The following is a 24,283-nucleotide window of genomic DNA, read 5'->3' as shown; positions in this document are numbered from 1 at the left end:
ATACCACAGAGTTACCCCGGCCAGAGACGACAGGGTCTCAGGGGCAGTTGCCAAGGTGTTCCAGACAACAGTGACATGAGAAGGCTGAACCAGGGTCGTCAGGGCCAATGTGGGGCCAGCTCAGCAGACGATGCTCCGCCATCCTGGTCCTGTCCAGCGCAGCCTGGATCAGAGGAAAAGGGGGGAATGCGTAAAGCTCCAGCCCTGGCCAATCTTGAGCCAGAGTATCCAAGCCCAGAGGCCCTGGTGGCTCCGACATGGAGTACCACAGGGGGCAGTGTGCATTGTCCAGGGAGACAAAAAGGTCCACCAGCGCCCTCCAGAACATGTCCCACAGGTGCTTCATCACCAGGGGATGTAGGCTCCAGTCCCAAGGTGGCAGGCCCTCCCTCAAGAGAATATCTGCTGCCACATTCAGGATGCCAGGTCCGTGCGCCGCGTGTAGAGACAATAGACGTCCCTGAGCACAAAGAAGGAGCTCCCGTGCCATAAGATGGAAGAGGTGGGACCTCAGTCCACCCTGATGGTTGATGTAAGCCACCACTGTGGTGTTGTCCGTTCTTACCAGGACACATCTTTCCTTCAGATGTGGAAAGAAAGACTGCAGGACCAGCAGCACAAGTCCTTAAGGAAACATTTACAATTAAAGGATCATATAAAGATTGAGTCAATGGCAAGGTTATTTTTAACTGAGCTTTAGTAGAAGGATAACCATAGGTTCATTGTCATCGAATACACAGAACTAAGCATTTATTTACAGAAAACCATGTTCTCAATGTTATTAAATAATGTTAGTACTCTAGAGGCAAAAGAAAAGCTTTCCGCAGGTTTTCAGCAGAAATCGCAGCATAAAATAGAAAGCAAATCCCTGCACATTCCATTTGGGTTTGATCATCAGCCTGCAGTAGTCAGACCTGGTGTTGGACAGGATCTACGTGACCCAACATGATCATCACAGAGGTGCTTTTGACCCCAAGCGCACCTATCGCATCAGCAAGGGGTATGTCAGTATCCCTTACTAGAAAATAAAATAAAACCGCACACTCTTGGAGCTCAGATGCAAAACTTTAATTACCAACGTTTCGACAGCCAAGCTGTCTTCTTCAGGGTATAATCACAAACACTGCGGGATTATATAGTGTCAAAAGACACAGGTTTCTGTAATCATGGCCAAGAGTGGCCTAATATCATTGGTTAATAATCAAATATTAAAAGGTCATAGAAAGAACAGCATACAAACAACAAATGGAAAGCATACAATCATAGATTCATTTGACTACACAAGCTTACAAACAATTACAATGGCAAAGTCACAATAATCACAAGAATGGCTTCAGATCAAAGTCTACGTTGAGACCGAAGGGCGCAAAGGTCTTTAAATTAAAGATCCAGACAGCCTCTCGTTTTAACAATAAATTATCAATGTCACCCTCCCTCGGAGAGACGAAATCGAGTGGCCTGCCTCCAAGAAATGGGCCGCAAATGGATAAGTAAAGTTTTTACACCTAATGGTGCTACGATGCTCTGAGATACGTACTTTTAATTCGCGCTTTGTTTTACCTACATAATTTTTACCACAAGGACAAGTTATAAGATAAAAAACTGCCTTGGTGGAGCACGTAATAACACCTTTGATTGGGGTCGATTTCCCTGTTTGTGGGTGTTTGAAAGATCTACATTTATAAGTGTCATTGCATTGAGCACAGCCATTACATTTGTAATTTCCATCCAGTAGGGGCGCAAATAAACGTTGTTCAGGAATATTTTGGGGTGGTAAATCAGTGTACCAATTGGTCTCTGAGATTTCTGCCCGGCGAGAATACGACCAAGCGAAGGTCCGAAAACACATTACCGAGACTATCATCGGATTTTAGGATGTGCCAATGTTTGTGAACAATTCCCTTAATTTGTTCAGAGCACTTTGAATAGCGGGTAGTTAGAACGCAAAAATGAGTCTTTTTTTGCGATACTGACTTTGAAAAAGGTCATGTCTCGTTTTGTTTTGAATTTTCTCAATGGCAATATTAATCTGATCATTCTTGTAGCCCCTCTCCTTGAACTTTCTTTGCGTCTCAGCCATATTTCTGTCGAAATCAGATTGTTTTTTGCAAATTCTTTTGATTCGACAGAATTGGATGTAGGGCAAACTATTTTTCAAGTGAAGTGGGTGACAACTATTAGCCCTCAACAAACTGTTACGATCAGTAAACTTCCTGTAAAGATCAGTGTATAGAATATTATCTTCACACAAGATCAGAAGATCAAGAAAACGGATTTGACGTCTATCAGATTGCATAGTAAATCTCAGATTATCCGAACAGGAGTTAAGAAAAGCATTCAAAACAGCTCCAGGCATTCCATCACCCCTCCATAGAACAAAAATATCATCAATATACCGTTTCCAAATGATGATGTGAGGCAAGAAAACATTTTTGAGAGGATTGAAAATAGACTATTTCTCCATGTAACCCACATACAAATTAGCATAGTTAGGAGCCATGGGGGATCCCATAGCAGTACCTTTCCTCTGAATAAAGAAATAATTTAGAAACATGAAATAGTTATGCGTGAGTACTATTTCAGCCAATGTTACAATGCATGCACTGGAAGGTTGTTCATTAGGGTCACGTTGCAGAAGAAAATGTTCCATAGCTTCAATACCACCCTCATGTGGAATATTAGTGTATAATGACTCAACATCAAAAGTAACTAACAAGGTATTCTCAGGGAGAAGATCAAGCGATTCAATGATAGAGATCATACTGCTGGTGTCAGGAGGGGAGCTGTTCTGCTCGTGGTCTAATAAAAAAGTCAACAAAAGTAGATAGAGGGGCCGTTACTGCATCAATTCCCGCTACAATAGGGCGCCCTGGAGGTTGTGTAACATTCTTGTGTAATTTCGGCAAAGTCTAGAAAGTGGCAATTTTAGGGTGTTGAATAGCCAAAAAAGCATGTTATTTTTTGGTTATCTGACCAGAACTTAAATACCCATCTAGGACAGTAAAGATAGTGTTCTGAAATTGGGAAGTGGGGTCACTTCTGAGTTTCTTGTAAAAGGTGTTGTCAAGCAGCTGTCTATGACACTCATGTACATAAATTGTCCTATCCATGAGTACAACCGACCCACCCTTACTAACCTGGAGCTGGATTAACTCCTGGAGCAGACTGGATCCTCTTATGACTTTCTCCCCAGGCCAAGGTCATAAAGACAGAGGCATCAGTACACTTAATTTATTTTGAGACTAATATCCGATGGTCAAATTCAAGATCTTTAAAATGAATGTTTTTTTTTCTTATTAAAAATTGATAATAGGGATGTTATGAAAAAAATGTTGTGGGAAATTTTGATAAAGGGTCTTGTTTTCAGATCTTTGACATCCTGCCACAGTTAATGTTTTTTTGGTGTGTGTTCTGATAGGCGTAAGAGAGAACCAGATATAATTTGTAACGGTTTATGCTCTTTATATAAAAAAACTGATCTTAAATCAGCATTTGGGGATAATTTCATCCTACTCCATACAACACTCAGCTGGAGGGACAATGCTATTCCACAGATCCATGAGACAAATTAACGGTGATATGTTTCATGGTTTTTTCAAGTCAATAGAGATACTGTGGATTGCTGGCCGATTCCTATGGTAAAACTACCATCCTAGACTGACATATATTGTTAAAGGCCCAGTGCAGACAAAACTGTGATTTTCTGTGTTTTATATATTTCCACATTGAGGTTGGAATAAAAAAATAGTGAAATTGCCCTTTTAACGTAAAAGCAGTTTTAAAAGGCCACCTGAAATTTCAGTTTGTTTTGGTGGGATGGAGTTTTGGCCTGCCTGGTGACATCGCTAGTTAAGAGCCCAATAAGAAAATCAGTTCCAAACCTCTCTGCCAACAGCTCATTTTCAATTTTCCCCTACCCACTCAGATCACTCCCTGCTAAATTCTTGCATGAGAAATTTCTCTTTGCTTGGAAGTTATTGTTTCTTTGACCATTTTAATTGAAAACAATCACAGTAAGGTACTTCATTGTTACCCTAAAATGATTTGATATTGAGATGAAAACAGCTACATTGGGCCTTTAAATCTAGACTTGACAAGTCATTCCCAGGGGACCCACATTTTTGTTTTAGTGCAGCACTATAATACATGTTTCTAATACAATACTTTATTAGTTCATTAGTAGTTTAAAAAAAATTATGTATCAATAACATCAGTCTCACCATTCTCTCATCACCCCGAGAGACCGGGAAACTCTTGTTTCTAACAATGTGAAAACATCCATACCATTCTTTGAGCAATAGCATGTACTGTACTGTTTGATCATTATTCAAATAAAATCTAACTTTATTTACATAGAACATTTTACAAAAGTGAATGAATCACATATCCATGTATTTGAAACCTACAAGATGAATGATTTAGAGTCGTTTCGCTAAACAGTTTTGTCCACATCCTGCTTCTCATCTCCTGACGGAAGATCTGTCTTACTTTTCTTTCTTCTTTTCACCATCTTTCTATTTTCTTTCTTTGTGGATGAACAGTATATGCCTGTTGAGGTTAACCTTGTAATTGAAGCTTTTTCCACATTCTCCACATTTAAATGGTTTCTCTTCCATGTGAATCATTATATGTTTGGTTAAGTCACTCTTTTGCTTGAAGCTTTTCCCACAGTCAACACAGCTAAATGGTTTCTCTTCTGTGTGAGTCAGTAAATGAGAAGTTAGGTTCCTCTTCCTATTGAAGCTTTTCCCGCAGTCGCCACAGCTAAACGGTTTTTCTCCTGTATGATTCTGGATATGATCAATGAGGGTCTCCTTGCGATTGAAGCCTTTCCCACAGTACCCACAATGAAATGGTTTTTCTCCTGTGTGAATCATTTTATGTCTGTTCAGGGTCTGCCTACGAGTGAAACTTTTCCCGCAGTCAGCACAGCAAAATGGTTTCTCTCCTTTCGTCGTTCCATTTTCGTACTGTGTCCCTTCTTTGTGGACAAGCAGTATATGCCTGTTAAGAGTAAGCTTGCGATTGAAGCTTTTCCCACTGTCACCACAGTTAAATGGTTTCTCTCCAGTGTGAATCACTATATGTTTGGTTAGTTCTCCTTTCAGCTGAAAACGGTTCCCACAGTCTCCACAGCAAAATGGTTTGGTCTCTGAATGAATCCTCGAGTGCATCTTCAGTCGGCCAATCTGAGTGAAGCATTTGCCACAGTCAAGGCAGCAATGAGGTTTTTTAGACACGGTGCTGCTTTTTGTCGGTTCTCTCATTGGTGGGCTGCTGTCAAGTCCTAATGGGACGCTGCTTACGGCTGAGTTGTGGCTGGAGGTGTTGCCTTCATTATCCGGAGGGTCACACAAAATGTCGAGACCCTTTATGTGATCCAACAGTTTAAAGTCACTCCCTCTGCCATCCACAGTCTGGGTTTGGGGAAGATCACATTCACTTTTCACACAAGGGGTGAATACGAACTCAATGGTGTCAGATTCCAGGCCGTGGAGCTGCTCTACCTCCTGACTGGTCCAGATTTCCTCCTGTTCCTCTTTAATATGTGTGGGCTCTGGTTTCTCCTGCCTCAGACTGGGGCTCCACTCCTGCTCAGGGGTTTCCTCCTCTTTTATCTCTGTTGTGATCCGCAGAAGTCTCCGTAGCCGGTCGTTCTCCTCTTTAGAACGGGAAATTTCCTCCTGGTACTCGGCTACCACTTTCTCTACAACGTCAAAAATCTCCACAGCAGCCACTGTTAAACGCTCATTAACAAATACACTCAAAGACTGTAGTTTAGCCATTCTCGGAAAACTGAAAATTCCGTTTTAAGTTTCGTGTCTTCCTTGGTCCACACAGTGACTGTAGGAAATCAAAACAAACTCGCTTCCAAACCGATTTCCGTGTTTTCTTTTACTTGTTTCAGGGGGTGCCGAGCGCAGAAACGGAATATAGCGCCGCCAGCTGGTTGGAGTTCTGGGCTGCAATAGGTGATATGGTGAGTGTGATTCAATGACTGTATAGAGCCCCACAATGGAGGTGTCGTAATACCCAATAATCCTAGCGATCAAACAGTGAAATGGTTCCAATCGTTTTCGACCATTCATTTTTCCCCATAGGGAATTTTAGAAACAGTTAAAAGAAGGGCTGTGTTTTGTGTAGGCTCTCTAGGACAAGGGTACTTTTATCAATATATTTTGATCTATTTACTCTGATTTGAAACAACACTAATTAGCATCAAAGTAAACATTATGCAAGACTACAAATCTCTTCAAGCTTCTGCACGTCACCTCTAGCTGACATCTTTGCTAACAGCTATTGTGTCAATTTAAAACTTGCACAAGACAGTTCACAGAATTTTCAATTATTTTTTTTTTGCCAATTTATTAATCACAAAATGTAGCTAACATTAGATAGTTAATAACCAAGAGATTCTTACCTTTTCCTCAATTTGGCAGTCTCAGAGGTAGATTTCGGATTGTATTTTGACTCCGAAAGTTATCTTGACTCAGAAAAGGTTTGTGACCTCTGGTATTGGGTGTGATCGTGTAAAATGTTTAATGGAATCAATATAATAAACCCAGTATACAGTAACAGTTCATTATTAGGCAGTTGCAGTTCAAATGCAAAATTATTGCACATAATATTAACAGACTTATAATAACAGATGATGCTACTGTATCATTCTGTTGATCAAACAAACCAGATGGGCTATTATTCAAAGTTCAGAGGATAACATCCTTTCAGAGAATGTATTGGGGTAATAATAACCAGAGTTGATTTTGTTATGATAATCTCTTTTAACCCAGAACTAAAGTCTCATGTAATTGGTCAGCTGCTCGATTATGTTCTGGGTTCTGAGAAGAGATGCTAGAACGAGGAGCTCCAACCTCTCTTTTTGCAAATTACGGCCCGAAATTCGAAAAATGCTAACACATGCGAAATTGTGATTTGTCCAAATAACCAATGAGGACAAACCCAAATCACCGGAACTACTTCTGCTAGATATCCAACGCATACCATTCCTTTCCGACATATTCTATGGTACCAGTTATGTGTTTACGTCGATCTGTCCACGAGAGATTAACCTTGTGATGGCACACAAGTGAATTCTGATTTTATTTGATGAGGAACAAAAAGATTACACATATTTGCCACAGCACCATCACCAGGAGAAAAAGTAATTGATATCGGCCGTTTCATGGTTATTTCTTTGTATATCAACAGAGATACACGAGTGCACATTTTTGTTTTAGCCAAGCACTAGACCTGTTTAACATCAAGGACTTGATGATTGGTTATTTTTTTATTATATATATTTTTAAATGTCTTTATTTTTGCCTAAAGTATACAATATTTTACACCAATAACATCAGTATCACCATTATCTCATCACCCTGAAAGACATTCCAAAACAAAGCATAATTCTGGTTTCTTAAAAAAATCTAACTTTATTATGGGAATTATTATTTTTTGTTTGTTTTGATTACAAATCAATTCCCAGATATTATTAGATCAAAGCATGGAAGGGATAAAGGGATATAAAAAAAGAGCCACCCACTGGGAAAGCAGAGACTATGACCTCCGACCCAACCCATCACCACCTCAACGCCCCCACTACCTTCATTCCCATCTCCTGACAGAATATCTGTCTTAAGTCTTAATTTTCTTTCCACTTTCATCCTGATTTCTTTCTTTGTGGACTACCAGTATATGACTATCCAGGTTCACTTTATGTCTGAAGCTTTTCCCACAGCCAGAACAATTAAATAAAATCTCTCCTGTGTGAGTCAGTATATGCTTTTTAAGCCTATATTTGTGTCGGAAGCTTTCTCCACAGTCACCACAGCTAAATGGTTTCTCTCCTGTGTGAGTCAATGTATGCACGTTCAAGTGCTCTATGCGATTGAAGTTTTTCCCGCAGTCACCACAGTTAAATAATGTTTCTCGTGTGTGAGTCTGTATGTGCCTGTTCAGATGTCCCCTGTGTCGGAAGCATTTTCCACAATCGCCACAGCTTAAAGGTTTCTCTTCTGTGTGAATCATTAGATGTTTGGTTAGGTCTCCCTTCTCCTTGAAACTTTTCCCACAGTCACCACAGTTAAATAATGTCTCTCGTGTATGAGTCAGAATATGCCTGTGAAAAGTCCCCTTGTGATTGAAGATTATACCGCAATGTCCACAGCTAAATGGTTTCTCTCCAGTATGAGCCTTTATATGCTCATTGAGGGTCCCCTTGTGTTTTTTAGATGTGGTGCTGGGTTTCTTCAATGGTGTGTTGGTATCCAATGGTGGGATGACGTAAAGTCCTACTGGATTGCTGCTTACGGCTGAGCTGTGGCTGGATGCATTGTCTTGACTATCTGGAGGGTCACAGGGATTGTCAAGGTGGGTTACACTGACAAAAGGTTTTAGATTCATTGGTTTTGAGTCACTCTCTCTGTACTCCAAAGTCTGGGAAAGAGTCAAGGACTGAAGTTGATCCACCTGATCGCATTCACTTTTCACACCGGGAGGAGTGAATATAAACTCTATGATGTCAGCCTTCAGCCCTTGAAGCTGCCCTACATGCTGACTGGTCCTGATTTCCCCCTGTTCCTCTTTAATCTGTGTGGGCTCTGGGTCCTCCTGTCCCAGACTGGGGCTCTCCTGCTCACAGTGCTGCTGCTCGGGGGTAACCTCCTCCCCAGAGACAGCGAGCAAGAACTTGTGGGAGTCTGTTCCACATCGTTTTATCTCGGGTGCGATCCTCAGAAGTCTCTGAAGCCGGTCATTCTCATGTTGAGATCGGGAAATCTCTTCCCGATACTCCTTTATCACTTTCTCTACTATGTCAAAAATCTCCACTGCAGCCACCATTAAGCGCTCACTAATAAACACACTCAAAGACTGTAGTTTAGACATTTTCAGAGGACTGAGAGTTCGGTATTCAGTTCAATGCGTCTACGCCAGGTTCATTCTACAAAACAAAACAATTATCAATTATACTTCCGTGTTGTCTTCTTTGTTAAGTTTGTCAGCGGTTGAGTCCCAAAACAGATAACAGCGCCCCCAGCAGTTGTGAGCTGGGATAGATAAGAACAAACATTTGGTTGGAAGGTTACCTTGCTGAATGCATTCAACTGAAATGTGAGTATGCTCATGTAAAATATGATATGTCTGTTATACAGTAATATAAATTTAAACATAAGGCTAAGATAGAGATACCGTTCAAATACAAAATATTGGGCATAAAATAACCAGTGGTGGAAAAAGTACCCAATTGTCATATTTGAGTAAAAGGTAAAGATACCGTAACAGAAAATGACTCAAGTAAAAGGGAACGTCACCCAGTAAAATACTACTTGAGTAAAAGTCTAAAAGTATTTGGTATTAAATATACTTAAGTATCAAAAGTAAATGGATTATAATTATTCTAAACAAACCACAGAAGCGGTTAGAACTACAATTTCAGCGGCATTTTTGGTAGCCGCCGTTGGACGTGATGCAGCGTGGGCTCTCGAGTGGTGCAGCGGTCTAAGGCACTGCATCTTAGTGTTTGCGGCGTCACTACAGACACCCTGGTTCGATTCCAGGCTGTATCACAACCGGCCGTGATTGGAAGTCCCATAGGGCGGCGCACAATTGGCCCAGCGTCATCTGGGTTTAGCCGGTGTAGGCCGTCATCGTAAATAACAATTTGTTCTTAACTGACTTGTCTTGTTAAATACATTAAAAAAAAGTGAAACAGGGAGTTTTAGTTAATCAGAGAAAGCGTAGGTGTATTTGGAACCTTTATATTTCATAAGCACTGAAACATTTTGCCATTTTGGTTTTGGATTCATAATCATGAAATACCCCTTAAACATATTACATAATGTTCTCACTACAATTTAGGACTTACAGTGGTGCACTTTATTTTTGTTGTTGTAAATAAATAGGCCAATAGGCTTTCAGCTAGAGTTGAATATACTCGTCAGTAAACTTGGGAACGCCTGAATCACTACATGGGAAAGGGTTGAAGATACTCATCATATATGCCAGGCTACACATATTCATATACAGCATACATAGGCCTAAAAATTGTAGGTCAAAATAGTTTTAGGTCAGAGGCATGGTGCCGTGAGGTGTTTACTCACTTGAAGCTAACGAATGTTCGCCTGAGTGACCCGTGATAGAAGGGAGTTCTGTATGACCATCTGAAATGTTCAATAACAGGCGAAATTGCACCTCATTAGCTAATTGTTATGGATGTCACTAGAAATGTCTCTAGAAAACAGCTTAATCCATGCTTTTGTTACTTCTAGGTTAGACTACTGCAATGCTCTACTTTACGGCAACCTGGATAAAGCACTAAATAAACTTCAGTTATTGCTAAATACGGCTGCTAGAATCCTGACTTGAACACCCAAAATTGATCATATTACTCCAGTGCTAGCCTCTCGACACTGGCTTCCTGTTAAGGCAAGGGCTGATTTCAAGGTTTTACTGCTAACCTACAAAGCATTACATAGGCTTGCTCCTACCTATCTCTCTGATTTGGTCCTGCCGTACATACCTACATGTACGCTACGGTCACAAGACGCAGGCCTCCTAATTGTCCCTAGAATTTCCAAGCAAACAGAGCTCCATTTTTATGGAATGGTCTGCCTACCTATGTGAGAGACGCAGACGCGGTCTCAACCTTTAAGTCTTTATTGAAGACTCATCTCTTCAATGGGTCACATGATTGAGTGTAGTCTGGCCCAGGAGTATGAAGGTGAACGGAAAGGCTCTGGAGCAATGAACCGCCCTTGCTGTCTCTGCCTGGCCGGTTCCCCTCTTTCCACTGGGATTCTCTGCCTCTAACCCTTTTACAGGGGCTGAGTCACTGGCTTACTGATGCGCTTCCATGCCGTCCCTAGGAGGGGTGCGTCACTTGAGTGGGTTGAGTCACTGATGAGATCTTCCTGTCCGGGTTGGCCCCCCCACTCCCTTGGGTTGTGCCGTGGCGGAGATCTTTGTGGGCTATACTCGGCCTTGTCTCAGGATGGTAAGTTGGTGGTTGAAGATATCCCTCTAGTGGTGTGAGGGCTGTGCTTTGGCAAAGTGGGTGGGGTTATATCCTTCTTATTTGGCCCTGTCCGGGGGTATCATCGGATGGGGCCACAGTGTCTCTTGACCCCTCCTGTCTCAGCTTCCAGTATTTATGCTGCAGTAGTTTATGTGTCGGGGGGCTAGGGTCAGTTTGTTATATCTGGAGTACTTCTCCTGTCTTATCCGGTGTCCTGTGTGAATTTAAGTATGCTCTCTCTAATTCTCTCTTTCTTTCTCTCTCTCGGGGGACCTGAGCCCTAGGACCATGACTCAGGACTACCTGGCATGATGACTCCTTGCTGTCCCCATGTCCACCAGGCCGTGCTGCTGCTCCAGTTTCAACTGTTCTGCCTGCACTATGTAATCCTGACCTGTTCACCGGACATGCTACCTGTCCCAGACCTGCTGTTTACAACTCTCTAGAGACAGCAGGAGTGGTAGAGATACTCTTAATGATCGGCTATGAAAAGCCAACTGACATTAACTCCTGAGGTGCTGACTTGATGCACCCTCGACAACTACTGTGATTATTATTATTTGACCATGCTGGTCATTTATGAACATTTGAACATCTTGGCCATGTTCTGTTATAATCTCCACCCGGCACAGCCAGAAGAGGACTGGCCACCCCTCATAACCTGGTTCCTCTCTAGGTTTCTTCCTAGGTTTTGGCCTTTATAGGGAGTTTTTCCTAGCCACCGTGCTTCTCCACCTGCATTGCTTGCTGTTTGGGGTTTTAGGCTGGGTTTTCTGTACAGCACTTTGAGATATCAGCTGACGTACGAAGGGCTGTATAAATACATTTAATTTGATTAAACAAATGCAAAGGCAGCTACTTTGCTGTTAATCTGGCTGCACTTTTTGACACGACTGTAAATGAACCGTAGTTTGCTAGCTCGCAAGCACAGGATAAGAACATTGCCAGCCAGTATGTCAATGGAACATTTAGAGAGAACGACTGGGTCCATAGATACAGAATAGACTAAACGACTGGGTCATGTTTCCAGCAACCAAACCGATAGAACGAACGACCAGCCGGCTTGGGTAGCAACCCTAGGTTTGTATCGGGGCAATATCTTGTGGAAGGATAAATTAATATGAATAAATTAATCAAAGTAACATTTAATGCAAATATTATTTGAAAATGTTGGTATCCCTTGTATAAAAGTGACAATGCCCAAGAAGCCGGTGTTTGTAGGACATATTGGCACTAGTGTTATATTGGCACAGAAAACCATTAAATTATGTGCAACTGATTGCTTTATATATATTACGCTTTATCTGCCTTTTTCTCAATTAGATTTGCTCAACTCCTGCATCGTCTCTCCTCTGTCCTCTCTGGTATCCTTTTGAAAAAAGTAATCAAGGAGAAGCGGTGAGGAGGGAGAAAGTGGACGAAAATGTGCTTGTATGAAATGAGACTCCCATCAGAATGGAATCAGGCAAATTGTTTACAGGATGGAATCCCAAAATAAATGTATAAAGTGATAAAAACAAATTTAGCTAAATAGTTTAGAGATAAAAGGATATTGTTAATGTTTGCAAAGCTTTTCTCATTCAAGACAAAAATACCTTGTTCAAAGGGGGTGTTTCAGATTTCAGGATACACGTGCTTCCTCTCCAAAAGGAGGCTGTAGAGGAGGTGAGGACCTTCTTCTGTTTGCCTACTAGCAAATTGACAGTCCTTGACCACTCATCGGTTTCCAGGTCACTGAGGAGAGAGGGCGAAGGACAGACTTTTGTCCAAACAGGAAAAGGCCAGTGTCAATCATCAGTAGGCAAACGGAAGAGGGTCCTCCACTCGATAGCCTCCTCCCGCCAAAATTACTGAGTATCCTCCCAGCGGCTAGAGTGGAAGTGTTTTAAAATCTGGCACACCCCCTTAGAATCAGCTGTTGTTTTTCTAAGTAGAAAAGCATGCACACATTTAAAAAACGCTATTTGTCATTTTATCTATGAAATGTATTGCACAACGAGCTACATTTGTTTGGATCACTTTACACGTTTTTGGGATTCCTCCTATGTAAACATAATTTGCCTCTCCTCGATAACCTTTTTCAAATGGTGGCGAAGAGAGGATGGAGGTGAGGACGCGAGGAGTCAAGCACAACCAATTGAGATTCTCCCGTTGTTCGTGTCCCAATTCTCCACACTTCTCCCAAAGTGTGCACTTGAATAATGCCCGTAATAGATTTCAAAGCATTGGGTTGGTGTTAGCATTGGATGGAGGGAGTTTTCATCATTATCATATCCATCAGGACCCGAGAGAACATAATAGAACAGTGCTCTTCACTCCATGCCCGGTTGACCCCCAGGGAGTGCACATTTTTTGTCTGAGCCCAGCACTACCACAGCCGTTTGTATAATCAGGTAATTTAATCAATGATTGGTTAATTAGTTAATTTCCCCTTTTTTTCACCCTGAAAATTCTAACATGTTTAATGTATTGATAACATCAGTTTTGCCATTCTATCATAGCCATGAGAGACAAAAACAACCAGGAATTCCTGTTTCTAATAAGGTGAAAACGTACTTTGAACAGCAGCGTGCGTTTCCTCACAGACCAGGACTGGTTGTTCCTACAATACGCTGTACTCTTTGATCATGAAATTAAATCAAACTCATTTTACAAACGTAAATGAATCACACATACAGTATATTTATCTTAAACCTACAACATGAATGATCCAGAGTTACTTTTCTAAGAGTTGTCCATCTCCTGATCTTGGTCTTTATTGCTTTATTCTTTCCAAATTTGTTCTGTTTTCTTTCTTTGTGGATGTTCTATACGAACTCAGCAAAAAAAGAAACATCCCTTTTTCAGGACCCTGTCTTTCAAAGATAATTCGTAAAAATCCAAATAACTTCACAGATCTTCATTGTAAAGGGTTTAAACACTGTTTCCCATGCTTGTTCAATGAACCATAAACAATGAATGAACATGCACCTGTGGAACGGTCATATAGACACTAACAGCTTACAGACGGTAGGCAATTAATGTCACAGCTATGAAAACTTAGGACACTAAAGAGGCCTTTCTACTGACTCTGAAAAACACAAAAAGAAAAATGCCCAGGGTCCCTGCTCATCTGCATGAACGTGCCTTATGCATGCTGCAAGGAGGCATGAGTACTGCAGACGTGGCCAGGGCAATAAATTGCAATGTTCGTACTGTGAGACGCCTAAGACAGCGCTACAGGGAGACAGGACGGACAGCTGATCGTCCTCGCAGACCACGTGTAACAACGCTTGCACAGGATCGGTACAGCCAAACATCACACCTGCGGGACAAGTACAGAATGGCAACAACAACTGCCCGAGTAACACCAGGAACACACAATCCTTCCATCAGTGCTCAGATTGTCCGCAATATGCTGAGAGAGGCAGGACTGAGAGCTTGGCAAGTCAAGGTTTTGTCTCACCAGGGGTGATGGTCGGATTCGATATTTATCGTCAAAGGAATGAGCGTTACACCGAGACCTGTACTTTGGCGCGGGATCAATTTGGAGGTGGAGGGTCCGTCATGGTCTGGGGCAGTGTGTCACAGCATCATCGGACTGAGTTTGTTGTCATTGCAGGCAATCTCAATGTTGTGCGTTAAAGGGAAGACATCCTCATCCCTCATGTGGTATCCTTCCTGCAGGTTCATCCTGACATGACCCTCCAGCATGACAATGCCACCAGCCATACTGCTCGCTCTGTGCATGATTTCCTGCAAGACAGGAATGTCCGTGTTCTGCAATGGCCACCGAAGAGCCCAGATGTCAATCCCATTGAGCACGTCTGGGACCTGTTGGATCGGAGGGTACCTTTGAGTATGCATAAGCGCAGGTAGGTTTTCCTTGAGTATGAAGCTTTTCCCGCAGTCACCACAAACAAATGATTTCTCCCCTGTGTGAGTCAGTACATGCCTGTTAAGAGAAACCTTTTGATTGAAGCTTGTCCCACAGTCACCACAGCTAAATGGTTTCATGCCGGTGTGACTCCGGATATGCTCAGTTAGGTTCTTCTTGTGTCTGATAGCTCTTCCCGCAGACATCACAGCTAAATCAGGCCCTAAACCCAAACAAGGGCACTGCGTTCATCCACCTCTGGCCTGCTCGCCTCCCTACCACTGAGGAAGTACAGTTCCCGCTCAGCCCAGTCAAAACTGTTCGCTGCTCTGGCCCCCCAATGGTGGAACAAACTCCCTCACGACGCCAGGACAGCGGAGTCAATCACCACCTTCCGGAGACACCTGAAACCCCACCTCTTCAAGGAATACCTAGGATAGGATAAAGCAATCCTTCTCACCCCCCCTTAAATGATTTAGATGCACTATTGTAAAATGGCTGTTCCACTGATGTCAGAAGGTGAATTCACCAATTTGTAAGTCGCTCTGGATAAGAGCGTCTGCTAAATGACTTAAATGTAAATGTAAATGGTTTATCTCCTGTATGAGTCTTTATATGCTAATTTAAGGTCCCCTTGGGATTGAAGCTCTTCTCGCAGTCACCACAGCTAAATGGTTTCTCTCCTGTATGAGTCTGTATGTGCCTGTTCAAGGTCCCCTTGCAACTCAATCTTTTCCCAGTGTGAGTTTTTTTTAGAAGTGGTGCTGGGTTTCTTCAATGGTGTGTTGGGATCCAATTGTCGGCGGATGTCAAGTCCTACTGGATCGCTGCTTGCGGCTGATCTGTGGCTGGAGGCATTGTCTTGATTATCTGGAGGGTCACATGGATTGTCAAGGTGGGTCACAGTGACAAAAGGTTTGAGATTCACTGGTTTAGAGTCACTCTCTCTGTACTCCACCATTTGGGGAAAGAGTCAAGGAGTGAAGTTTATCCTCCTGATCACATTAATTTTTTCACACAGGGAGGAGTGTATATTAACTCTATGACGTCAGCCTTGAGTCCCAGAAGCTGCCCTACATCCTGACTGGTCCTGGGGGGGGGGTCCTCTTCCTCAGAAACAGTGAGAGAGAACTGGAGGGGGTCTATTCTACATCGTTTTATTTCGGGTGTGATCCGCAGCAGTCTCCCAGACGGTCATTCTCCTCTTTAAATTGGGAAATCACCTTCTTGTATCTCACTACCACTTTCTCTATTACTCCCAAAATCTCTACTGCAGCCACTGTTAAACGCTCACTAGCAAACACACTCAAAGACTGTACTTTGGCCATTTTCAGATGACTGATAGGGCGACATTCAATTCAAAACAAACTCACATCGACTTGCAGAATTGTTTGCATTGCCTTCTTCTTTTGTGTTTTCAGCTGGTGGCGAGCCCAGAAATAGACAACAGCGCCGCCCGCTGGATAGTGTTTTGAGCTGGGATAGATACAAAAGCAAATTTGAAGGGTTTTATTGTGAGTGTGATGTACACGGAATCAATAAAATAATATATTTCCAGTACATAGTAATAGATCAGATGATTGACGAGGCTGTACAGCTACCGTTGAAATACAAGCAATTTTATTGGGCATAAAATAACATAGAGAAGATGCTAGTGTGTCATTCTGTATTCACTATTTTACAACTTGATGTTAGATGGTTCCTCACCCTGTAAGTAGTCTATGGGCCAAGAGAAACTGTAATCCATGGTTCAGTTTTCTTTAAACAGTCACTACAACTTGTGTAAAGCATTTAAGTAAAAATACTTGAAAATACTACTTAATTTTAAGTCGTTTTTTGGGGTCTCTGTACCTTACTTTACAATTTATATTTTTGACAACTTTACTTTAGCTTCACTACATTCCCAAAGAAAATTATTTCTCCATAGATTTTCCCTAAGACCCAAATGTACGCATTTTGAATGCTCAGCAGCACAGGAACATGGTCTAATTCACACATTTATCAAGATAACACCCCTTGTCATCCCTACTGCTCGTTTGTAAATTATGTCTGAGTGTTGAATGTTCAACATCAAAATAAACTCGGCAACCACTGATGTATGCTCGCCTCCAATTATATTTCTGTGTCGTCTTCTTTTGTGTTTTTCATCGGATGTGGCGAGCCTCTAGCTGGATGGAGTTGTAGCAAAGAGTGCAGTTGTGAATTGGTGGTCGGGCACATCATTCTGTAAACTTAAGCAGATCTTGCGGTGTTTTTTAAAAGACTTTTCTCCAGTCTCAATGTATTATTAATATAGATTATAGGGATTTATTGTGTTTTTATGTGTCTGTGGGTTGCAAACTTTCAGCTCAGATGATAAGGGTAGGTTATATTGATTCACAAAGGGGCCTGTTTGTTTATCATATAATCAGAGCTAGTAACAGTTGGAATATTTACACATTTCCATGACACTAGTGTGAGTGAAAACTGTAAGTCGTTGGCCAATTTGATTACATTTAAATAAACTTGATCTGTTCAAAAGGCAACTTTTAGGCAAGACACTGACATTATTGCAACGTAACGTTAGTTAACCATCCGAGAGCCCAAATAGTACCGTATTCAATAGGGGTGCCATTGCCTGTACATTTTGTAAAAAAATATTGTACACAATTAGTCACTTTGACATACTATTTACATGTGCGTGTGTGTGTTTATTTGAGGAAAAACATGACAGTATTGATGATGAGGGCTCTTGTGCGAGTCGCACTATTTTATATCATTCCGCCTTCGTGAAACGGAATATAATGGCTGACACTGGGCCGATAAGTGAACATTGACTGAGGGGATTCATCAACAAAACCGAAACGACTTATTTGTACTTATTGAGACACAGTCTTCTCCTGGCTATTAGAATGAGCCGTTGACCATAAAGTGTTACGATCATTTCTCAAAAAACACTCACTGAGGTAATTCATTTCTTTCCACTACTTTTGTTAGCCAAGGCAAGTGGCTAGTTCACCACCAGCTAGCTAACGTAGCATCATCACGCAGTTCGCTAGGTACCTTCCTACCCAAAACAAAACTAGGTTGGTGCTGTATTTTCGAGTAGACATTAGCTAATGTATTTAACCAGCTACGTGTACTTATTTTGAAACTGTTATAGCCAACAATAACTGTCTAGGCATGCAATCTTGTCAGGCCGTGAAATCCTGTTTGTTTTTAGTTAGCCAGCTAGCTAGATAGGTCACGTTAGCTAACATTACTAGCAAGTTGACGTTACCTACGCAAGTGTCTGCAAGGTACTGTAATTCCTAGCTAACTGTAATTCCTACTAGATAGTGACAGTACTTTCCTCTCCGAATTTAACATGAGCTTTTGTTTTGTACATCTATTTTTCAAACTTTCAAAGGGCAGTGAAAGGAACAATTGTAACGTTAGTTGGTCTTCAATGCATTTTCCATTGTCGGAATTTCACCCCCAGTTTTCGCGGGGAATGTAGGGAGGGGGGGGGCTCATGCGTTACCATGGCGTGCAACTTCATGTTGCCAAACAGTGACAAAGCCAAATGTAAACTAGTTTAGATTTGCATTGGTATCCCAAATGATGAATACACCTCATCGATAGGCTATTGGAGTGTATATTGATGACGGCTTTTGTCCCCATTCTTATTTTACGTTAGCTAGAAGTTCTCAGAGGGGGGCTAACATTAGTTGTTAGTTGTTGCTAGTGACAGTTGGCTCCATCGAACTCGCTGAAGTGGAGGGAATTTCGGAAACTTTACCGGGAATTCTAGCGGTCTACAACGCTGGTTTAACGTGAATCTCTCTTGTCTAAACAGTGCCTTTTGTTGGGAAGTTAGCTAACTACTGTTAGTCAGCAATATATCCTTACTCAGTCCACGATCTCTCCAAAAGCAAACCAACAAATTATTAGTGGGTAACTGAATACACCGCACAGGTACGTAATCGATAGGTAACGTTATTGATATCGGAACAGTTGTATTATCTATGTCATAAATAAGTCATACAATGTGTAAAGTTGTCATACTTAGGGAAAGGTCTGTGAATGTTTACTGTTGCTTAGTTGCAGGAACATTCCTCCAAACAAGGCACCGTTTCTGACAGGCTGTTTCTGAAAGCAACAAACACCTCTATAATCATGCACTCTGTTCATGTCATAACGATGTAGAAATTGTGGAAACACACCTCTGTATATTGGTTTCCTTGTTTGTTTTGAAGTGCGTGTGTCAGGGTTTCCATTAGGATAGTGTGGTGCCAGACAACGTGACCCTAAATATTTTAATTAGCTGTCAATTTGTAAAATGTACCTGACCCATAATGTTATGCATTGTGTGCATGACCCATTGTAACATCCACCTACGGTGCTAAGAATGACAGCCATTTAGATTATGGTATTCATTTTAACAGAACATCCAACGCCTGTAATGAAGCAGACACTAAAGCATTATTTTCAAACATTTGCCAAAATGCAATTTGTGGTCAAACAACACCATTCCAACCATCACACATGATGCCAGAGGTTCCATATGTGACAGAGATAAATCTCAGTTAGAAACTTAGGTTGCTAATATAACTGGGATTGTGCCTTTGGCTTCTGGACAATAAAATAAAGAAGTATTTAAAAAAAAAATGCATACTGCTGCCAGCTCACATTGCAAAGTGGTGGGTGAGGTGATGATAGCATGCCTACTTTTGCACTTGATTGGGAAGTATTTTTCAATTGCCAGTTGAGAAATAAAAACAGTAGCTCTTTGTAATCTTGGCCATCAAAACTGTTTTCAGGTGACTGCTTTCAGAATTGTTGCCCACTGAGTGGTCTTATAAAAGTACATGTTTTACTTCAGTAGCAATGAGCTGAGGAGCTGCTGCGCAGCATTGTCTGACAAGCGATATTCCGCTCAAAATAGGCTATGTGCGCAGATAAGAAATTATACATTACGACCCAGGTTCCTTCTAATTTTTTTAGTCTTAGCAAATTTCAGGTGTGCTGAGCTTGAACTTGAGTTGTAAAAATTCTGTGCAACTTCCTATGTGCGTTTACTCTGAAAACTGAGGCTGTACCTGCTTTAAGTTCGTTTGAACAGTGGCCACGTATGTAGGCTACTGTGGCTATTTGATCATAATGTAGACCTACGAGTGGCCTACCATCAAAAACAATGACGAAAATGCACCGCATAACATTGTAACATAGAACCGCTTTTTCCATCTTTCAGCCTACAGTAGCAACCAATGTGTGGTTCCATGAGCCTTTGGAAAAAACATGCAGGGCTTGACTATAACCTGTTCATCAACTTGTCCTTCAGACAAGGTGACTGAAAATGCTGTTTGATCTAAGAAACCACTTTACAAAATAAAATACATTATTGTCATACCATTATTACAGAGCATCAGATATTATGCTACCCACTGCCTATTGGCTACTTAGCTTATTCAAGCCTGTCTCAAAATACAACACTGCCCTTTTTTTAGTCAAAGCTCTTTAAATGACTTGCTTTTCAAAGATGTCTAGAAATGTACAAGTTTTGTGCTCTTGGCGGATGCAATCACTCACCCATTGCTGACTAGAAATGAGCTATTACTGACTACTAATTATCTATAACTGGACTAATAACTCACTAACTAGCAAAGGATATGAACACTGTGCACACGTGGCTGCATGCAGCTCTTGCTTTGATCTCAAAACAATCACATCAACTCACAACCGCTGTAACAATCCAGTTCAAAGTAAATGGCACAGATTCGTATATGGCAATGGTTTATTTGCATGTAGGTCTACTGTAGCTCACACTTTATGCCGCACAAGTCTGTATAGAGTTTTATTTAACTAGTCAAGTCGGTTAAGAAAAAAATATTTAGAAAAGGGCTAGGAAGAGTGGGTTAACTGCCTTGTTAAGTGGCAGAACGACAGATTTTCTTTTTCCCCTTCTCAGCTCGGGGATTCGATCTAGTAACGTATTGGTTACTGGCCTAACACTCTAACCACTAAGCTACCTGCCGCCCCAGGTACGGGCAGAGTAGTGTGTCAATGCAATAGAATCCTAATCCGACGCGTTCTGCCTACAACAATCTCTTGCACAGTTTTTTGCTTTGTTATGTTGCATTGAAAATGGATAATATTGCGTTGATTCAATCACAATTTCTACAGTAAAGGGAAATGTTAGTGTTAACATGTTAACAGGGAAACACTAGAATAATTAGGTTTGTGCAGTAAACTATAGGCCCCAAAACATTGTCACTGCATATTAGCTTTGCTTGAATTGCTCTGTCATCGCATTGTTGTTTGGGCCATTTGAAAAAATATAAATATTTCAAAATTTGAGGTAGGCTATATGGTCACACCGGTAATGGAGCCGTTGATGTATTACTGATGTAATTAGAATTTTACTGGGCTGATGGTGCCTGCATCTGATGGTCAGTCTCAGCAGAGGGGAGAGGGCAGCAGACCTCAACATCCCTCCGCTCTCCCTTTCCTCCACTGACACTGACCATAAAATGGACACTGTTTTCCGGCTGATGGTGAAACTCGAGTCACACCACATTATTTCAGTCTCGTGCACAAATTCATGTTACTTCTATTGGACAGTGAAATATTCCTCTGTATTAAAAAAGACCCAACTGCTAATAATGACGCATGCCTATAGATCCACTTTCCTACTCATTCATTACTGCTGCACTGCTTGTTGTAGCGCTGAGTGGAAATGGGAACCTGCATTTCATGGACTATAAAAGTGTTGACAGTGCTGAGTAAGAACTTTAAAATGAACTCATTCATATAAACAGCAGCTCTTTGCTGTATTCGTTGACAGTTTCTCTAGTTGGGGTTTTAAGTTTTAATCTCACAGTATCTTCTTTGCTGTAGCTTTTTCTTTTATGCATGCGACGATACTGCGCACATGCTAATCTGAGCCATCCGATTGGCCATCGGTAGACCTGAAGTGCACTTGATTTGCTCTCTGGGCCCTAGGGAAGGTAGTTTCTACCTTCAGACACACAGAATGGCAACAGTTTGCCTACCCGGCGTGTAGGTGAATTGGGTGCACCTACCACCGGCAGCCCGAAACCTATAAATAAATAGGAACACAGTGCTTTGTCATTGGGTTTTTTACAGAAATGTTTTAGCGATTGACTAGGAATGCATTGGAGGTCGATCGACCAGTTGGTGACAACTGTATTCCCATCAATTTAAAAAAACATTATTTTGCACTGGGAGTTTGTTTTGGTCAATTTGGCTGACAAATTTATCTGCTTTTAATTTTATGTCCAAAAGCCGGCAATTACCCGCAAACGGAAACCTTGGTGTGTGCGTGAATGAGTTGTACACAGTATGCCAGTATAAAAGAGACCTACTGTGTGTGTGTGTGTGTGTGTGTACATGCTTTTTTTTCCAGTCCAAAGCCGTTCTTGAGTGTTGACTGACTGCATGTCAACAACCCAACAGGTGCGGAGGAGGACATGGCGACAGGGGGCACTCCCTTTGATGACTGCGCAGACGAGCAGGAGCTGCACAACTGGACCGTTACCAACGGCAGCAGCCTGGAGGACAGGCTCAACAACATGGTACAGAGGAGACGAGAGAGACAATGGCTGCGTCCCAAACGGAACCCTATTCCCTATGTAGTGCAATGCACTACTTTTGACCAGAGCCCTATGGGTCCTGGTCGAAAGTAGGGCACTACTGGAATGGGGTGACGTTTGGGACCATTGAGAATGGACACTAAAAGTTGAATCCTAACTGGAGATTTGCGGAAGTAATTAAAATCTTCGATTGCATAAGTTGTTTGTGCATATAGCCCCACGGTGGAGATGTTATAAAACCTAGAGATCAGGGAGATGGTTCCAATAAATTTTCCACCATTCCACAATTTTCTACACAATACACAGCCCTTATATGAAGTGTTTCTAAAATCCCTTATGGGGAAAAATGAATGGTGGAAAAACTATTGGAACCATTTCCCTGTTTGACCGCCTGGTTTTATGGTATTGTGACTCTTGCTGTGGTACTCTATAGCTTTAGTAAGGATTCAGCCCCCTCACTGTCTAGCTCTAGAATCTGTCCGTCTCCCTACAATGCTGACCAAAACATGGATTTGAAATGGTGTATTACAAGTTTATTGTAATGTGTCCCTTTTGAGAAACCACGATGTGCTTATCATCAAGCAAGTACAGCATTATACAGTACATGGTATTACATAAAACACATGCATATGTGGATATGACCTTCTGTCCTTTTTTTAAAGAGTGAAGTTTCCCCAAGGTAAATGTCAAGGATCAGCTTCCCCACCCCAAATCCCAACCTGAACCATTTGTGGTGGGGAAATGCAAAACTGACCCAAGATCAGTGTTTAGGGATAACTTCACCCTACACTCCTTTTTCAAAGCTTCCTGTCCCCTCTCAGGACTGGGGCATCCAGCAGAAGAAGGCCAACCGCTCGACGGAGAAGAACAGGAAGAAATTCTCAGCCGGTGGCGTGGCGGAGAGCCGGCTGACCAATGACATCTCCCCGGAGTCCACACCTGGCACTGGGCGGAGAAGGACAAACACCCCTCACTCCTTCCCCCACGTCAAGTACACCACCCAGATGTCGGTGCCTGACCAGGCCGAGCTGGACCGTCTTCGGCAGAAGATCAACTTCACTGATCTAGACGAGGTGAGAGGATTCTCTCTAGAGCTTTCTTAACTAAGCATTTCTTCTTTGAGTATTCGTCTGTGATTGTTGGTGTCTGGAGGTGGGTCATAATTAATCCAGAAATGTGTAAAGTTCACCGAAGATGTTGTGGAAGGGTACTGTTCATGTAAAAATGCACACATTTCTTGGTGTGTTGTCTTTACGAATGTGAAAGTTTTAAACTATTCAATGTTCCAAAGGACCTTCTTTCCAGCTTTTTATATTGCAGAGGTTCTGCTGCATTGTTCTGTTTCAGAGTACTGTAATTTAGACTGGAAGCCAGGTTATGACACATCCCTCGCTCTCTCTTTTCCCAGAGGAGCGTGGGCAGCGACTCCCAGGGTCGTGTCACAGCAGCCAACAATCAGCGAGAGCTGGCGGCGGAAAACAAAAAGCCCTTCAAATTCCTGCCGCTGCACGTCAACACCAACAAGAGCCGGGAGGCAGCCTCGGCCCCCACAACCCCCTCCGTCGCCGCCACAGCCAAGAAACAGAGCCCTGGCCTGGGTCTTGGTCTCAGGGAAACGTTCACCCCCTCCCTGCCCAGCAATGACACCCCCAGACTAGGTAGAAGGGCCGAGAGAGGGCTCCTTCACTCTAGGGAGGATGGGAGAGGAGAGCTCAGCATCGACAGTAGCCAGGTAGTTAACGTCTAGGCACTTGGGTTTACTGGATTAGGGCTTTTCAGCACTTGCATTTTATACTCTCTGTATGTAGTCTGTTTTGTTTGATCAGCCACTTATTGCAC

The 24,283-nt window shown here is 42.1% G+C and overlaps 3 protein-coding genes across 10 annotated transcripts in view; 1 reads left to right on the top strand and 2 right to left on the bottom strand.

Annotated features, from left to right (window-relative positions):
* Positions 1-3,818: 3,818 nt before the first annotated feature.
* Positions 3,819-5,882, bottom strand: LOC135507778 (zinc finger protein OZF-like). The gene has a single exon (XM_064927426.1). The coding sequence runs from the start codon at positions 5,784-5,786 to the stop codon at positions 4,515-4,517; it is 1,272 nt and encodes a 423-aa protein (XP_064783498.1). The 5' UTR covers positions 5,787-5,882; the 3' UTR covers positions 3,819-4,514.
* Positions 5,883-6,592: 710 nt separating this feature from the next.
* Positions 6,593-8,974, bottom strand: LOC135507779 (zinc finger protein 480-like). Its single transcript, XM_064927427.1, has one exon. The coding sequence runs from the start codon at positions 8,884-8,886 to the stop codon at positions 7,636-7,638; it is 1,251 nt and encodes a 416-aa protein (XP_064783499.1). The 5' UTR covers positions 8,887-8,974; the 3' UTR covers positions 6,593-7,635.
* An 8,671-nt stretch (positions 8,975-17,645) lies between these two features.
* LOC135507776 (pericentriolar material 1 protein-like) overlaps positions 17,646-24,283 on the top strand; it is a 39,502-nt gene continuing 32,864 nt past the window's right edge. For 5 of the 8 annotated variants that reach the window (XM_064927419.1, XM_064927423.1, XM_064927421.1 and 2 more), the window contains exons 1-4: positions 17,646-17,815; positions 22,308-22,426; positions 23,248-23,517; positions 23,853-24,176. In XM_064927419.1, coding sequence (XP_064783491.1) covers positions 22,322-22,426; positions 23,248-23,517; positions 23,853-24,176 — 699 coding nt within the window. In that variant the 5' untranslated portion in view covers positions 17,646-17,815; positions 22,308-22,321. Of the gene's footprint in view, positions 17,816-18,558; positions 18,807-22,307; positions 22,427-23,247; positions 23,518-23,852; positions 24,177-24,283 lie in introns of those variants that run through there. The other 3 variants (XM_064927424.1, XM_064927420.1, XM_064927418.1) reach the window with 2 other exon arrangements.

This window comes from Oncorhynchus masou, chromosome 21, assembly GCF_036934945.1.
Source record: "Oncorhynchus masou masou isolate Uvic2021 chromosome 21, UVic_Omas_1.1, whole genome shotgun sequence".
NCBI lineage: Eukaryota > Metazoa > Chordata > Actinopteri > Salmoniformes > Salmonidae > Oncorhynchus > Oncorhynchus masou.
The sequence above is the reverse complement of the archived record's forward strand: the minus strand, read 5'-3'. Positions and strand labels throughout refer to the sequence as shown.

Coding starts and splice junctions, on each gene's coding strand:
- LOC135507779 (XM_064927427.1), bottom strand. CDS start 8,886: ATGTCTAAACTACAGTCTTTGAGTGTGTTTATTAGTGAGCGCTTAATG.
- LOC135507778 (XM_064927426.1), bottom strand. CDS start 5,786: ATGGCTAAACTACAGTCTTTGAGTGTATTTGTTAATGAGCGTTTAACA.